We start from the raw sequence: 16,337 nt of genomic DNA, 5'->3' as shown, positions 1-16,337 counted from the left end.
CTTTCTCTTAACATTTTGTTCCAACTGATGTTCCCTTCCCCCAGATAGGCTTCAAACAATGGGCCCTTTCCAGACACCCTGCCAGAAAAATCTCTAATAGTTGCATTTGATAGCTGACATGAGAAAGCAAGAGTAGCACTTTCCTCCTAGAAGTAGCCAGTTCCTTCTAGAAGTGATGGAAAACAAAATTCTTTTTTACCAGGCTTCATCCATCTAGGGCCCTAGCCCACTGCCGCCTATTGCAGCCAGCTAGTCTCAGGCCTTAACAACCAGCCTCGGGGCGTCCCAATCCAGGCAGCAGACAGGCTCTGCCAGGGCAGGGTGGGCTGTACTACACCACCCAGGAGGGGCCCCTCGTGTCCAAATTGAGCTGGCTCCTAGGACACTGCCTTGGTCTACGGGACCATATTGTCCTCACTGGGAGACGGGATCCGATTTCCATTGGCAGGGTAAGGAGAGATGTCTGAAGGTGCCCCAATGTCCTGCTGCGCTGGGGCATCCTTCACTGTACCACCTTCACCCCCTTGAACAGCTGTCTTTCACTCTGAACTTTTTTCTAGAAGGGCAGGGCCAGATCATTAAAAGCAACTTAGCAGCAGTACCCTGTGGCTGACAGGCTATGGCCGTGCCGGACAGGACTGCTGTTAGGTCACGGAGGGTACTGGAGCTTCGAAGGCTCAGGAGCACCTGGCCCTTCCCCGCTCTCCTCCACAGCACACCCCACACTCACCCAGGCTTTGGGGGTTTTTAAATTTTTATTTCAAAAGCTTGGATAGCTTCAATATCCAGGTCGTGGCAAAATCAGGACACGTGTAAAATACCTTACAATACATTAGATTCCCAAAAGGTACCAAAAAGTACAGTAAAATTAACACTTCCATTAACAGGAAATGTATGACACAAATAATATAAAATTAAAAGGTGAAAAAAAGGTGACACTGGTTTCCTAAGATACAGTTTACTCTTTACAACCAGGGTCCACAGGTCCAGGCTGCAGAGCGGCAGCAGGAAGCAGACCCTCCAATCTGGCTCTGGGTAACCCGGGAATAAAATCAGCCCATAATGCCGCTCTGGCCTCAGAGACCCCACACGCTGCCTACAACAACTAGAGCTCTGGAAGTAGTCAACAGGAGAGTGATTTCCAGGGGGGAAATTTTAAATAAGATGCACATGGGACAGGCCATAGAAAGTATGCCAAGTTAAATTTGGTACATAATTGTGTTCACTCAATATCCAAACAAAGCGTGTGCGATCGGTCGGGCATCCTGCCGAAGCCTCAGTACGGCTTGTAGTTATTCTGATGGCCACCGCGTCGCTGGCTCTTCCCGTAATTTGTACTACCCTGACCTAGGGACAAGAACAACAACGATAGCAGCTACGACTTACTGAGCGTTTACCCCTGTGCCAGGCGCTTGACATGCATCCTCGCCGGAGCCTACAGCCCCGTCCGGCAGGGGGCTGTCCGTGCCCCACCTTCCTGAGGCCCAGAAGCTCAAGAGCTCAAAACCGGGGAGCTCTAGTGGCCGAGCCGGACCACACACAGCCCAGCCTGTCCGACTCCAAAGCCCCTGCTGCCAGTGGCCCCTGAGCTGTCTGTCCTGCCTCCCAGGGTGGGTGAGCGGACGGGGCCTCCCTCTCTCCTACTTACTGTAGTCGTAGCCGGGGCCGTAGCCGTAATAGCCATAGGGCGAGTAGTCGTAGCCGCCATAGCCGGGCCCGTAGCCCTGCTGGTAGCCGTAGCCCTGGTTCCAGTAGTTGCCGTAGCCCTGATTCCAACTCTGACTCTGACCTGTGGGGGGAGCGGGCACAGGGGCCCGTGGACCATTTAGCACACGCAGGAGCTAGGATGGAGGAAATCCTGCCCTTTGGGTGGCGGGGCTGCTAATGGCAACTCGGGAGATAGAAGCCAAGGGACTGCCGTCCCAGTGTGGAGGGCCCCAGGCCCGGCCCTGCATCTGTGACCCGAGCCTGTGAGCTGCAGGCCGGGATAGGACTGAACACTGACTTCACTCAGGGCAAAAGAGACAGGAGCTCACTCTCGCTCGATCTCCCTCTCCTCACCCCCACCCTCCCCGGCAGCTCGGCCTTAAAAGGATGAAGTTCAGGCTTTGGAGTCAGAGGGGCCTGGACAGAAGGAGGTAAAGCGCCTGGCACAGCCCTGCCCTACCTTCTGCCCGCCCGCCCACGGGTGTACCAAGACTCGGGACAGCCGTGGAGACAAGCGCACCCTGTGCCCCCCACCCCTCCAAATGCAACGCAATCGCCCCTCTGCCCTGGGACCCCAGGCCATGAGAAAGCCAGGCTCTTCCATTCCAAGCAGCAGCAGAGCCGATGTGACTCGCCCCGGCGCACCATGCCCCAGAAGCCAGGGTGAGCCCTGAGATAGGCACGGAAGCTCCACACAGGCAGGGACCCTTCTTCATCCAGGTTCCACTCACCTCCGCTTCCGCCACCACCGCCACTGCCTCGGTTCCCTCGGTTGCGGTTCCCGCGGCCCCCAGAGCCATACTGCTGCTGCTGATACACCTCTTTGGGCTGGGCCACCTTGATTTCACACTGAAAGCAGAGAAGACAATGGGTCAGGCCACCATGACAAACTCCGGGCAGGGACTGTGGATAAAGACCTTTGCTGACAAACATTCAGATAGCCACCTGCGACCACCTGCCCCAAAACAAAATATGCTCAAGTTGGAAACCACGTGTAGGCTAGAAACTCTCAGGACCACAACTAAAATCTAGATAGACCAGAACTTACTAGGGTCTTTTTGGCTGAAACCTTTCCCCAGAGAACTTACTGGGGATGACAGATACAACCCCAGGCCTGCTGATGGCTGCTCAGGGGCAGCTCTGTGTCTAACTGGGAGGATGGACAGCGAGGCCAATGCCAACCCAGTGTAGCAAGATCCCACATCAAGGGTCAAGTCTGATGCCAGCCTGGTCCTACTGGGCAAGGGGGATGAGAGGTGGCTTCCCAAATAAGAAGCCTTATAGGAGAAACAAAAAAAAACAAAAAAAACAAAAAAAAAAAAACACCTTTCTCAATCTTTTTTTCCTTACAGAAGAAAGGAAGCATCCCACTCAAATACACTGAGGTGGTGACCTTCAGCTTGGAGGATGAAAACCACTGAAGCTCAGGACAAGGCTTCCCTGAGGCCCTACGGCTCCACCCCCACCTTCCCCCAACCACTGGCCTATTGTCAAGAAGGGCCAGGAATCTGTGTCCCCTTAGGACGCAAAGAATCCTTTTTTTTGCTCAAAAATTTGCCCACTGTGTGTGCTATGAGAGTCCAGGACTTCCTAGTGCTCCTAATTAAATCAGGAGTTTACTTTTTAAAGTACCTGGGCACATATACCTCCCTAATTAGGACCAAGAAAAAAAAAAACATATAATGTGTCACCATACAAGCATACTCTCCCTCAAAACTCAAAAAAATTGACAAGCTACCCCCTCAAATGATGCCATCTGATGTCTTCTGTTGAATTAAAATGCCAATACATTTATTTCAAAACCCACTACCAGTTATAATTTACTACCTTACAGACACTTCCTGTCCAGTTCACAATTAAGACACATAAAAAAAAGACCTCTGTCATTCATTGTCCACCGGAGGAACAATGAATGAGCGAACTCTTACCCAACTGCTCCTAGGATTCAACATCATTTAAGGGCCCAATCCTGAATCCAGTCTAACTTCCCAGCCAAGATTAAGACTTCCAGAAGCCCCACCCGACCAGTCCCACCTTATCTGGCTGCTCCTGTGGCTCAGGGCCTGCCACACCCAGCCACAGCAGGCCACACCCTCAACTGCCTCCTAAGCCACCTGGAGAATACCTGAGACAAACTACCTCTGGCCTGACCAGAGTTCAGAGGAAAGGGTTGTAGTTCTCCCTGCACAGCACTGAGCTCGTTTAAGGTAAAACTGGCCATGGATGCCAGCTCACTGAAACCCTGGGAGCTTTGGAAAGAATCTTCACCTGGGGTGGGAGTTCACTAAACCAGCATCCAAAGGGGGTGGAAGTGAACAAAGATCTGTTTGTGGCGAGACAGGAGATAATAAGCTCCAGAGCAGGAAAAGACTTCACAGGGAACTGCTAGATGACAGAAGTTCTAGAATCTTCTGAGACCTTAACTACAGGCCCTATTCGCCTCAGACTACATTCAGAACACCTTGACGTCTAGCTTTCAATCAGAAATCAAAGGGGCTACTCAACACCCTCTACCCCACAGAAACCACCCTTTCTCCTTCCTCCCACACATCCTGTGTTTCTGCCAATTCTACCGACCTAGGAACCCCCTGAAGGGCAGGACCATCTGCTCCAATCAGGAAAGCAGACGCTAGAGAAAAACAGTCGGGTCAGACTGCCCTAGAGAGTCCACCTCCTAACCCACACCTGTAAAAGCCAATTCGCCAGCAGGTGGCCAGATACAGAGCTCATGACACCTTACCTTACTTCCACTGATGGTGTGGAACTTTTTCTCCAGAACCTTCTTCACAGGTTCCTCTTCTTTGAAGGTGATGAAAACAAAGCCTCGTCTTTTGTTCGTTTTTGGATCCATTGGAAGCTCAATGGCCTCAATCTGTTAAACATACACAAAGCTCAGAACCAACGCCTCTTCCCACCCCAGGACCCATAGGGAACTCCCAGGAGAAAAGACCCACAAAGGCCAGAATGAACAAGAAGCCTTGCTGAGGACGGCTAGAGCCAGCCAAGGCTGCTAAGAACCAGGAAGACCACAACCTCAGGGCAACCAGCAGACAGCTCCCTGAGTGACACACTCACCTCCCCAAACTCGCCAAAGTATTCTCTGATCTTCTCCTCAGTGGCTTCAGGATTCAGACCCCCCACAAAAATTTTCTTTACCGGGTCCTTCTTCATGGCCATTGCCTTTTTGGGGTCAATGACACGGCCATCCAGTCTGTGTTCCTTCTGGTCTAGGACCTGTCCCAACAGAAGTACATTAGGTTCTAACTCAGCAGCATGACCCTGAACAAGGCCCTTCTCTTTGAGACACAAAGACCCCAACACTGGTACACAAAATGTGTGTGTCCCCTCCAAACTCTACCCCGAACCTGACTTACCAACTCAACTTCTCCAAACTTCAAGTATAGCTACCCCCCCCAATCACCTTCCCTGCCCAGTCTCGGTGTAAAGCCGGTCTCTTTCAGGAGTAAAGCAGCAGTGCCTAGAGTATAGGTTGGAATCCACCCCTTTCTAGCTGTGTGAGCTCTACTTAAACCTCTGAGTCTGTTTTCTGCAAATTGGGCCTAAAATAATGCCTTATTTCATAGCAACCCTGGACTGTTTTCTAATCCCCACAATAAAGCATCTGCTTCAGCAATGCCCAGAGTAGGCATAAAAACATAATAAACACCAGCTATAATCTTCCTGGACCACTCTAGTCCATACCCATCGCTCTACCTAATCTGCATTTTTAATTCCTTCAAAAACAAGAAAGTTCCTCACCTCTGCTGTTGCCAAAGCCCTCAACCACTTACAGCACACACAAACTAATCACACTCTAAGAATGATATCCTCTTAGATACACTTAAGAGCGCTGACATCAAATACCCAGCTTACCTTCTCCACACTGGCTGCATCTTTGAAGAGGATAAACCCAAACCCTCTTGACCGGCCAGTGTTTGGGTCCATTTTTATTGTACAGTCAACGACCTCTCCAAATTTGGTAAAATAATCCTTTAGGTCCTTTTTGCTGGTATCCCAGCTCAGGCCACCAACGAACATTTTTCTGAAATGGTAAAGACACGTGCCAACAAGTCTTACAAGAAGCCTTGTGATTTTAGAACGGCTGGCCCTGACAGAACCTTCACTGTAAGGGTTATAAACAAGGTGGCCATCCGGTCAAAGGTGTACCCTTAATGTCCCCAAGGGAGGGTACTACCCTTGGAATGTACTAACAAATCTTCACTACCCTCCCAAACAACCTTGACCCTAATGGAGCAGCCCCAGACTGGGCAAAGAAGAGCACTCCTAGCCTGGGCTAGAAGCCCCCGGGACACTCATAACTGGAAGTCTTTTGACTACCAAGCAAGTACCAAAAGGCTGCCGTCCCTGCCCGTCCTCCCCACCCTCGAGAACTCGCCCTCAAGGAACTCGAGGCTTCCGGGGGCCGGAGACCGCGTTCAGACCGTGACTCCGCCCTCCGCGGGGTGGGGGAGGGAGGCCGCCGCCGGGGCGCGCGCCAACTCCGCCCACGCAGCCCCGCGGAGCCCGAGGCCGCCTCGGCCCCGGGTCCGAGGGCACTATCCCCCCCCGCCTTCGGGCCGCCCGCCCCCGGCCCCGCGCGAGCGGCCCCGGGGCGGCGCCAAAGTCGACCCAACAAACTCCTGCAAACTCCGGCGCGAGCGGCGGCGCGGCGGGCGCAGCGGGGCCGGGCGGCGGGCCGCGAGCAGGCCCCGGCCTCCCGCCCGCCCCTCCCCCCGCCGCGTGGCGCCAACAAAAGGCGGCCCCGGAACAAAGGCGGCGCCCCGGTCGGCCCGCGGCCGCACCTACCCCGCGTCCTCCTCGTTCTTGCTGGCGTTGATCTGGTCGCCCTCGGCGCCGTTCTGGTTGCCGGCCGGGGGCGCCGCGCTCCCGCCTCCGGCGCCCGCCGCGGCCCCGGTGCCCGCCCCCGCCGGCGACTCGCCTTCGGGGGCGGCCTCGTGTCCGTTCTCGGTGGCGCCCGTGGTCTCCATGGGCTGCTCCTCACCCGCTTCCGACATGCTAGGCCGGGGCGCGGCGGCTCCTGCAACGAGCGACCACGGCGCGTCAGGGCCGCGCGGCTCCCACCCAGCGCCCGCCCGCCGCCCGCGGGCCCGGCCGCTCACCTCGCGCCGATGACGCCGCGGGGCCCGCTCGTCCCCACCCGCAGGGAAGGCGCCGCGGGCTCGGCCGCGCTCACGCCCGCGCTGCCGGGCCTCGCCTCCGTCCGCCGACGGAGCTGCCGCGACCTCGCGTCCCCCTCCTCCGCCGCGCCGCAAGGAGACCACCGATCAACACAGCTCGCTCGGGCCCGCGCGGTGCCGCCGCCTGACAATGCCGACTCGTGGCGCTCTTTATAATGCCGGGGCCGGGCCCACCTCGCAACAAGGCGCATGTTCATTGGCTACGCCAGCCCGTCACTCAACCCCGCGCCGGCGTCCCATTGGCCTCAGCGGCGCGCGCACGCTAAATCCGGGCGGGCTTTTGTCCTCATTTTAGAACCCGCGCGAGCCAGGGCCTTGCGGAGGGTTGCCGCGGCGGAGTGGGAGCACTGTCTTGTCCCGAGTGAACGGCCGCGCGAGCCCAGTGGCCGAGGGGCCCGAGACGGTCTCTTCTCTGTGAGGCTGCAGTCTCTTGCCCCGATGCGCCCCATCCCAGCACGGTAGCTTCGGCCACTCTTATTTTCCCAAAAGAGGAAACTGGTCTCTAGGAAGTCTCGCAAACCAAGGTCGCTTGGCTGGAAGTGGCAGAACTCGGGCTGCCGAGATGGGCCGCCCAGGGTTCCCCGAAGGCCTTCCGCCAGGGCTCGAAGGGATTGGGACGCAACTCGCCCTCCCCTTTGACCTTGGTGCCCTCACAGTCCCTTGCTCCCGCCCTTTCTGCCGCTTCCCCCAGTGGCAGAAGCGGACAGGGGGTGGAGCCCGCCGAGCGTCTGGTGCCAGTGGTGTTCGGGCAGGCAGGATGTGGCGGGAGAAACGTTGGGACCATGGTCTTCTCCATTCTTATGTCCGGCAGCACCTAGACGATAAGCGTTGTTTTTTATACTTTGTATTAAAATTTTTCACTTAGGTTAGTTCATTTATTTCTGCTGAAAAATTTTTTTTAAAGTTATTTTGACAGCGAGCAAGCACAAGAAGGGGATGGACAGAAAGAGAGAGGGAGAGAGAATCCCAAGCAGGCTTCACACTGTCAGCACAGAGCCCGAAGCCAGGCTTGAACTCACCAACCCTGTGATCATGACCTTTGCCAAAATCCGAAGTCGGATGCTCGACCAACTGAGCCACTGAGGTGCCCCTGAAATTTATTTTTAAGAGAAATATACCACTTCCCTGAAATCAGGAAGTTGGAAGCCGGGAGGGATGGTTCTCTTTTTCCAATATACAAAACCCCTTAATTGGATATTCTTGACCACCAAACTTGAAAGGCCTGCGTGATTTCTGTTAATCATAATGGGTGACCAGGCCCCAAATGGACCAGTATTACAGCCTCTGCAGCCTGGGGATTGCCAAAAGACAACAGAGCCCAAGAAGCTGACATTTCCTCCCTGAGTTTCTGCAGCCAGGCCCAGTGTGGCGAGCTGGGGGTTCTGTTTTCTTATCTAGTCTGCTAACAACCCTCTGGAAGGTGATACCATCACAAATTATATGGAAATCCAGAGCTGAGCTGTGGCCCAAAACTCACTCCCTTATCCAACCAGCCAATGGAGATGCACTGAGAATGAAAAATGTGACAGTTTCCCATTGGGAAAAAATAATGGACTTCAGAACATCTGAAGATTTGGTCACCCAGCACTGGATTCCCCCAAGGTATCAACCAACTAGAGCAGCAGCCCCCACCGACCCCCCACCCACCCATCCAGATGAGCAAATACCTTCTGGGTCACCCCAGGGCCCAGCTGACTGCTTCACTTTCTGGCTATGTTCCACAACTGGAATTCACATATCTCCGTAAAACTGTGGTCATGTCATTGAAATCTGATAGTAAGGCTTGCAGGAAGACCTTAACAAACTCCCCACCTGACCTCCACCCCAGCCTGTGCCCACCCACAGAAATAAGGGTCAGGGATGTGGCTCACGGGATGATGGACACAGCTGCCCCAACAGTGAGGATAATACAGGCAATGAAGTTCAAAGTCAAATAGTCTAAATGCAGCCACACAACGTAACTAATGATGAGGGCATACATTCACTTAATCTCCTGCTCTTGTCCACATGGATTCCTTTAGCACATCTTAGGAAACACTTTCCATGACATGTCAAGTCTTAGGATGACAACATTTGGACAGTGCTTCACAGTTTGCAAAATGCTTTCCCCGACATTGCTTTATTGGAGCTTCACAATAATTTTTGTGTGAGGGTATCCGTAATTTATACAACAAAACACGTGAAATTGCATCTAAAATTATAGCCGCTGGGGCACCTGGGTGGCTCAGTCAGTTAAGCATCAGACTCTTGCTTTTGGCTCAGGTCATGATCTCACGGTTCGTGACTTCAAGCCGGGCACTAGGCTCTGCACTGACAGAGCAGAGCCTGCTTGGGATTCTCTCTCTCCCTCTCTGCCCTTCCCTGGTGCTCACTCGCGCTCTCTCTCTGTCTCTCTCTCTCAAAATAAATAAATAAACTTTTTTTTTTACTTTAAAAAAAAGTTCAAAATATAAAACAAATTAGATCTCATATCAGATTACATTTTTCTGAGGCTCAAATGAAGCAATGACTTAGAACTTATAAACTCTAAAGAACTGCAGACAAGAGGGGGTCGGTCTCAGCACAGAATACTTTCAGGTTGCCTCCAAGGGTGTTTCTGACTGAGGCAGGGCACCTGGCTCTTTGGAAGCAGCAGGAAGTCCCTTTGATCCAAGGATCCCACTCTTGTTATTGGGTCCCAGTTATAGACCCTGAGCAGAGGACATCTTTTTTTTTTTAATTTATTTTTTTATTTTACATCCAAGTTAGTTAGCATATAGTGCAACAATGATTTTGGGAGTAGATTCCTTAATGCCCCTTACCCATTTGGCCCATCCCCCCTCCCACGATGAGCAGATGACATCTTTTATGTCATTGAGGTTCTCAAATCAGCAAGGAGCCCAGTTACCCCTGAAATTCCCTTAATAGGCCCATACAGTACAGCCTCCTGGCTTGGGGTATTCAGGCTGTCCGGCAATCTGTGTGTGTAAGAATATATACAGTAACTAACCTAGAACAGAGAGAACAGACTCAAAATGCATTTTGAAAGTTTTTAAAATTTCGGTGGATCCTTGAACAATGCAGGGGTGAGGGGTGCCGACCCCCTCCACAGTCAAAAATCTGCATGCAACTTTTGACTGTCCCCCAAACTGAACTCCTAATAGCCTACTGTTAACCAGAAGCCTTACCTATAATATAGCCAATTAACTCATACACTTTTTTAAAGTTTATTTTGAGAGAAAGAGACAGCACAAGCAGAGGAGGGGCAGAGAGGGAGGAAAAGAGAATCTCAAGGATGCTCCACACTGTCAGCACGGAGCCCAACGTGGAGCTCGAACTCACCAACCGTGTAATCATCACCTGAGCCGAAATCAAGAGTCGACCACTTAACCCACTGAGCCACTCAGGTGCCCCCAATTAACACATACTTTGTATGTTATGTGTATTACATGTTATATTCTTACAATCGAATGAGCGTCTACACAGAAAAAACATTATTAGGAAAGTCATAAGGAAGAGATTACATTCACAGTACTGTACTGTATTTATCAAAAAAAAAAATAACTGCATATAAGTGGATCCACTGTTCAAACCATGTTGTTCAAGGGTCGACTGTACATGACTTAATTTTTCTCACATTCTCCTTTTTTCTTTTTTTCCTGTTTTTTCCTGGCAGGGGCTGCAAGGTAGAAGTTGCAGGAATTAGTTGCAACTGTGTAGTGGCTGATGTGGCCAGTCCACGCGACACTGCTCCATGGGCCACCCCCCTGCTGTACGGCTGAGGCTGGCTCCAGCTGGAGGAAACATTTTTTTTTTTAATGTTTATTTTTGAGAGAGAGAGAGAGAGAGAGAGAGAGAGAGAGAGAGAGAGAGATAGTGTGAGCAGAGGAAGGGCAGAGAGAGAAGGAGACACAATCCAAAGCAGGCTCCAGGCTCTGCGCTGTCAGCACAGAGCCCGATGTGGAGCTCGAACCCACAAACTGTGAGATCATGACCTGAGCCCAAGTCAGACACTTAACCGTCTGAGCTGCCCAGGCTCAGTGCCTGGAGGCTACTTTCTAAAATGCAAGTTGGATCTTCACTCCGCGTGGGAATGGGCTTCCCAGTATCCTGAGGATGAAATCCTAACTCCAAATTCTGGTGAAACAGAGAGAGAGAGAGTGGGGACTCACAGAAATCTGTGCTCCCCGCCAGCCTCCCTGGTTGTGTGGTCTGTGAGCAGACGGGTCACTTCCAGGCCTGGGCAGGTGAGACCAGGGGCCTCCCCTGGACCTAGCTTCCCCCAGAGACCATGCATTCTGCATAGCACGGCCACATGATGGAGAGAAGCCACTCAACCTAAGACAGACTTGACGTGAGCAAGAAATGACACTGTACCGGGTCAAGCTGCTGAGATTTGGGCGTTCATCTCTGACTGCAGCCTAACCAACCCTGACCTTTCCACACAAGCCGAGAGGCCCGGCAGGAACCACCCCAGCAGCATCTCATGGCCACTCTCCACTCTAGCTCTGCTGACTTAATTTCCTGAAACTCACATGCATCTTTCTGCCTCTGGAGGTGCCTTTGCACCTGCTGTTCCCTCTACCGGGGTACTCTTCCCCAAATCTCACCTGCCTACTCTACATATCTGTTGCGGGTTGAACTGTATCCCCCCAAAAGATAGGTTCAACGCTGCATGTGACCTGACTTGGAAACAGGGTCTCTGCAGATGCAGTCAAGTTAAGATGAGGTCAAACTGGCGTAGGGTGGGCCCTTAATCCAGCGTGACTGGTGCCTTATGAGAAGAGAAGACACGCAGAGACAGAGACACAGAAGGAAAATATCATGTGAAGACAGAGGCAGAGGTTGGAGTGATGGGTCTACAAACCAGGTGTCTTAGCTCGGGCTGCTATAACAAAATACCACAGGCTGGGTGGCTTGAACAGCAAATGTAAGTGTCACAGTTCTGGAGGCTGAGAGGCCAATGATCAAGGTGCTGGTGGATCTGGGGTTCGGTGAGGAGCCCCTTCCTAATTTGTAGATGGCTGTCTTCTCATGTTTTCACATGTCAGAAGCAAAGAGAGAAGCAAGCCCTCTCATGTCTCCTCTTATGAGGGCACTAACCCCATTATGGGGGCCCCACCCTCATGACCACCACTAAACTGAATCACCTCCCAAAGGCTCCCCTTCCAAATACCATCACAGTGGGGATTGGGCTTTAACATATGAATGGAGGGGGAGAGAAATATTCAGTCCATAGCACGAAGGAACATGGAGTGCTGGACACATCAGAAGCTTGGAGAGAGGCATGTAACAGATTCTCTCCTAGGGCCTTCAGAGGGAGCACCACACTGCCAGCACCTTGACTTTGGACTTCAGCAGCCCTAGCTGACTGATACATCCACGAGACTTCCACTTCCTCCAGGAAGTGCTCCGTCATGCTTCAATGTAGGGCCCCTCTCAGAGCACAGACCACACCCTACTGACACAAAGCTCAATATGTCCTGCACCAGGTCTGTCTCCTGCACCCCAACACCTCCAGTGGGCACTCCAATACCTGCAGAATGAATAAATGATCTCTTAACCTGGGATTACAAACTGGTTCTCCGCAGGCCAAATCTGACTACCTAGCATGCTTGCTTGTTGTGAACATCTTACAGAATCATTTGCCAACATCTACGAAGTACGATTATTTCTACAAGATGTAGCATCTCTAGTTACTTTGGGAAAATGGTTGGATGAAGTCACACGGGGCCACAGTTGCACACGTCCACAATCAGCCTGAGCTGAGACTCACTGCCCCCTAGCAGGTGCTCTCCCGCTGACCCCAGCCCCCACCGGCTCCTAACATCTTATTCCTGGGCCCCCTAAAACCATTTTCATCAACTGAAAGCATCTGAGATGTCAGTCCCTAACTAGGCCTCCATGAAGCCTGGCTTCTTCATCTTTAAATTTTTTTTTGAATGTCTATCTATTTTTGAAGGAGACAGAGGGACAGAGTGTGAGCAGGGGAGGAGCAGAGAGAGGGAGACACAGGATCCGAAGCAGGCTTCAGGATCTGAGCTGTCAGCACAGAGCCCGACATGGGGCTCAAACTCACAAACCATGAGATCATGACCTGAGCCAAAGTCGGTGGCTTAACTGAGTCACCCAGGCGACCCTCTTCATCTTGAAAACAGGGTGACTGGGGCACGTGGGTGGCTCAGTCGGTTAAGTGTCCAACTCTTGATCTTGGCTCAGGTCATGATCTCACAGTTTGTGAGATCAAGCCCCGAGTCGGGCTCTGCTTGTGATTGTCTCTCTCCCTCCATCTCTCTCTCTGCCCCTCCCCGCCAATACTTGTGGGCTCTCTGTAAATAAATAAACTTTAAAAAATATATAAAAACTAAAGGAATAAATAAATAAAACAGGGATGATAACACTTTCCCCTGAAGAAGTCCTGCAGGTATCAGAGATAATGTCTGCCAAGTGTTTAGCCTAGTGCCTGGCAGGAAGTAGGTGTAAATGAGAGCAGCTCAGATTACTAGGGGTGCCTGGGTGGCTCAGTCAGTTAAGCAAATGACTCTTGATTTCATCTCAGGTCATGATCTCACTGTTTGTGAGTTCGAGCCCCACATTGGGCTCTGCCCTGACAGTGTGGGGCATGCTTGGGGTTCTCTCCCTCCTCTCTCTCTGCCCCTACCCTGCTCATACTCTTTCTCTCCCTCAAAATAAATAAACTTAATTTTTTTTTTAATTTTAAAAAAGAACAAAAAGAACAACAACAACAGATCTAGGGGAAGGTTCCTTCACCTGCTGAGTTCCCCTACTCTCTCTTAAGTCAAATCTTCCAGACTGGGAAGATCTGGAGCAGCTCTGCCAGCTGGCAGGACACCCCCTCCCAAGGGACACATTCTTACAACAGCCACCCCCTGCACGGCTTGAGTCTTCAAAGGCAGCCTTGGCCCCCCAGAAGGCCAATCAGAAATTCCTGGGCCACCCCTCTGGAATCAGGACTCAAAGGACTGTGTGGTTGATGCACAGATAGAACACCTTCCCTCCCCCCCACCCTGCCGCAGTGTCCTTGGGAGCTCCCCTGGGGATCTCCCATATAGGTAATATAGCACTCAAGAGGGGCCCAGCCTGGCTTCCTGTCATGATCCCCTGAAAAGCTTGGAAACCAGATTCCCAAGCCCCCGGGACTGGACTGTCACTTTTTTTTTTTTTTTAATTTTTTTTTCAACGTTTTTTATTTATTTTTGGGACAGAGAGAGACAGAGCATGAACGGGGGAGGGGCAGAGAGAGAGGGAGACACAGAATCGGAAACAGGCTCCAGGCTCCGAGCCATCAGCCCAGAGCCTGACGCGGGGCTCGAACTCACGGACCGCGAGATCGTGACCTGGCTGAAGTCGGACGCTTAACCGACTGCGCCACCCAGGCGCCCCTGGACTGTCACTTTTATAAAGCAGTCTGGGCACCAGGCATCGGAAAGCCTACGAAACTGGGAAATGTCGGGTTGCCTGGGTGGCTCAGTCAGTTAAGTGTCCATCTTCGGCTCGGGTCATGATCTCACGGTTCGTGGGTTCGAGCCCCACATCAGGCTCTCTGTTGTCATCACAGAGCCTGTTTCAGATCCTCTGTCCCTGTCTCTCTCTGCCCCTCCCCTGCTCACACTTTCTCTCAAAAATAAACATTAAAAAAGAAAAAAAAAGAAAAAGAAAAGAAACTGGGAAATGCCCAGTTTCCCTGTGAGAGGCAGCATTGGAGGCTCTTTTATTTATGGTTTAGCACTGCCACTAAGTCAGTGTGGGCTTGCGGGGGAGGGGGGACTCTCTCTTTGAGCCTCAGTTCTGGTTATGCAACAATTCACCTGTTCACTCATTTATTAACACCTGGGCTTCTGCTGCCATCAACACGCCCACGATGCTCAGCACAGACCTGTTTCCTGAACTCCAAACCCTCAAGCATAAGTATCCCTCAACGTCCCTACTGAACTATCACCAAGGCGCCTCAAATCTCAGCTTGTCCAAAACCAAACATACGACATTCCCCTGAGCCCAGATCCCTTTGCTCTGTTCTTGGCTATGGAGAAAGCCTCTCCCATCTAGCTACCTGTGCAGGCTGGGAACATGGGTGGGTCAGCCCTGATGCCCCTCTTTCCCTCACCTCCTCCTGTCCGATCTGCCATCTAGGCCCCAACATGCCTTTACTACTCTGTCAACAGCTCTCAGGTTGGCACTACAGGAGAGGCAGTCAGCATGAATGACACCACACTACCCAACAGATCCAAACAGCATGGAAGATTGTTTCTTTTTTCTTTAAAAAAATTTTTTTTAATGTTTATTTTTGAGAGAGAGACAGAGTGCGGGCAGAGAGAGAGGGAGGGAGACACAGAATCAGAAGCAGGCTCCCGGCTCTGAGCTGTCAGCAGAGAGCTTGAACTCACGAACCGTGAGATCATGACCTGAGCCAAAGTCAGATGCATAACCAACTGAGCCACCCAGGAGCCTCTGGGAGGTTGTTTCTCATAGATGAACAGTCCTGGGCTGGCTTTCAGACCAGAGAAGTGGCTCTCCTCCACGTGGCATTTAAGGACACAGGCCCCTTCATCTTGGGCTGCCACCATCCCCTCACGCCTTATCACGCGCATGCAGCCCGCTGAAGGAAGCAAGAGGGAAGGACAGTGCCCGTGTTAATGGTCCAGGCCTGGAAGCAACACGCATCGCTTCTGCTCACCCTGCACCAGCTAGAACTGTCACGCCGACCTGCTGTGCCACAGGGGACACTGAGAAATGAGCTTAGCTACCCGCGCATAAGGCAGGCAAGGACACACCGGGTGCCCATCCTGCAGGACAGGCTCTTCAACAACTGCGTGTTAATGACAATGAAAGGAGACAGGAGAGGAAAGCTTTTCGGTCAATCAGCTTTTCAGGAGATATCAGCAAGCACCTATCCTGGGGAACAAGCCGGCCTCCACCATTAGAAGGCACCCCCAGCCCTCTCCTGCTTCGGGATAGGAGTCTCCCTGCCACGTGGAGAGGCGAATGCTACACTGGGGAGGCACAGGAGGACAGGACGTGTGGGAGGGACACGTCCCTCCTGTAAGTCAGAGAGGTGGGTGGGAAGGACCAGGCTTCCCAGAGGGGGAGACGCTGAACACTGAATGGGGGTTCTCCAGGCAGAGATGGTGGGAGACGAAGGCACAGAGACCCACTGAGCAAAGGCTCAGTGCTTGAGAGGGTGCAGTGTTCAAAGACCGCAGGTAGCCCCACATGACAGAAGGGAGTTGAGACTGTGCCGTCTGGCAGGGACTTTATGTGCGGCGACAAAGGGATCCGTTTATCCACAGGAAACAGGAAGTCAGTGATGGTGGCGATGGCACGAGCCCATGAAAGGAGGGGCGATGAGAGACATCAAGGAGGGTGAGTGGGCAGAACTTTGTGTCCGTGTGTAGTCACAACCCTGGCTCCAGGCACAGGGCGGTGGGCAGCAAG

At 52.3% G+C, this 16,337-nt stretch overlaps 2 protein-coding genes across 4 annotated transcripts in view; one reads left to right on the top strand and one right to left on the bottom strand.

The window, feature by feature from the left end:
• PHYKPL (5-phosphohydroxy-L-lysine phospho-lyase) overlaps positions 1-3,336 on the top strand; it is a 39,261-nt gene extending 35,925 nt beyond the window's left edge. For both annotated transcript variants that reach the window (XM_058739020.1, XM_058739010.1), the window contains one exon: positions 3,060-3,336. The gene's annotated coding sequence lies outside the window, so the exon portion shown is untranslated. The remainder of the gene's footprint in view (positions 1-3,059) is intronic.
• HNRNPAB (heterogeneous nuclear ribonucleoprotein A/B) lies at positions 737-7,046 on the bottom strand. Of its 2 annotated transcripts, XM_058739025.1 has the most exons (8): positions 6,828-7,046; positions 6,514-6,745; positions 5,581-5,749; positions 4,783-4,941; positions 4,448-4,579; positions 2,439-2,556; positions 1,649-1,789; positions 737-1,347 (listed from the first exon to the last, which is right to left on the bottom strand). In XM_058739025.1, exons 2-8 carry the CDS (start codon positions 6,720-6,722, stop codon positions 1,277-1,279), a joined length of 999 nt encoding a protein of 332 aa, XP_058595008.1. In that variant the 5' UTR covers positions 6,723-6,745; positions 6,828-7,046; the 3' UTR covers positions 737-1,276. The 2 variants fall into 2 exon arrangements, with proteins under 2 accessions (XP_058595008.1, XP_058595017.1); XM_058739034.1 differs by lacking the exon at positions 1,649-1,789.
• Positions 7,047-16,337: the final 9,291 nt, after the last annotated feature.

Source organism: Neofelis nebulosa, chromosome 1, assembly GCF_028018385.1.
Source record: "Neofelis nebulosa isolate mNeoNeb1 chromosome 1, mNeoNeb1.pri, whole genome shotgun sequence".
Lineage (NCBI taxonomy): Eukaryota > Metazoa > Chordata > Mammalia > Carnivora > Felidae > Neofelis > Neofelis nebulosa.
This window is presented reverse-complemented; position numbering and strand designations above follow the sequence as displayed.

Excerpts from the sequence above, each read along its gene's own strand:
- HNRNPAB (XM_058739025.1), bottom strand. The coding sequence starts at position 6,722 with ATGTCGGAAGCGGGTGAGGAGCAGCCCATGGAGACCACGGGCGCCACC. Across the intron at positions 5,750-6,513 it reads AAGAACGAGGAGGACGCGGG|AAAAATGTTCGTTGGTGGCC; the intron begins GTAGGTGCGGCC and ends TTACCATTTCAG. Across the intron at positions 4,942-5,580 it reads ATGCAGCCAGTGTGGAGAAG|GTCCTAGACCAGAAGGAACA; the intron begins GTAAGCTGGGTA and ends CTGTTGGGACAG.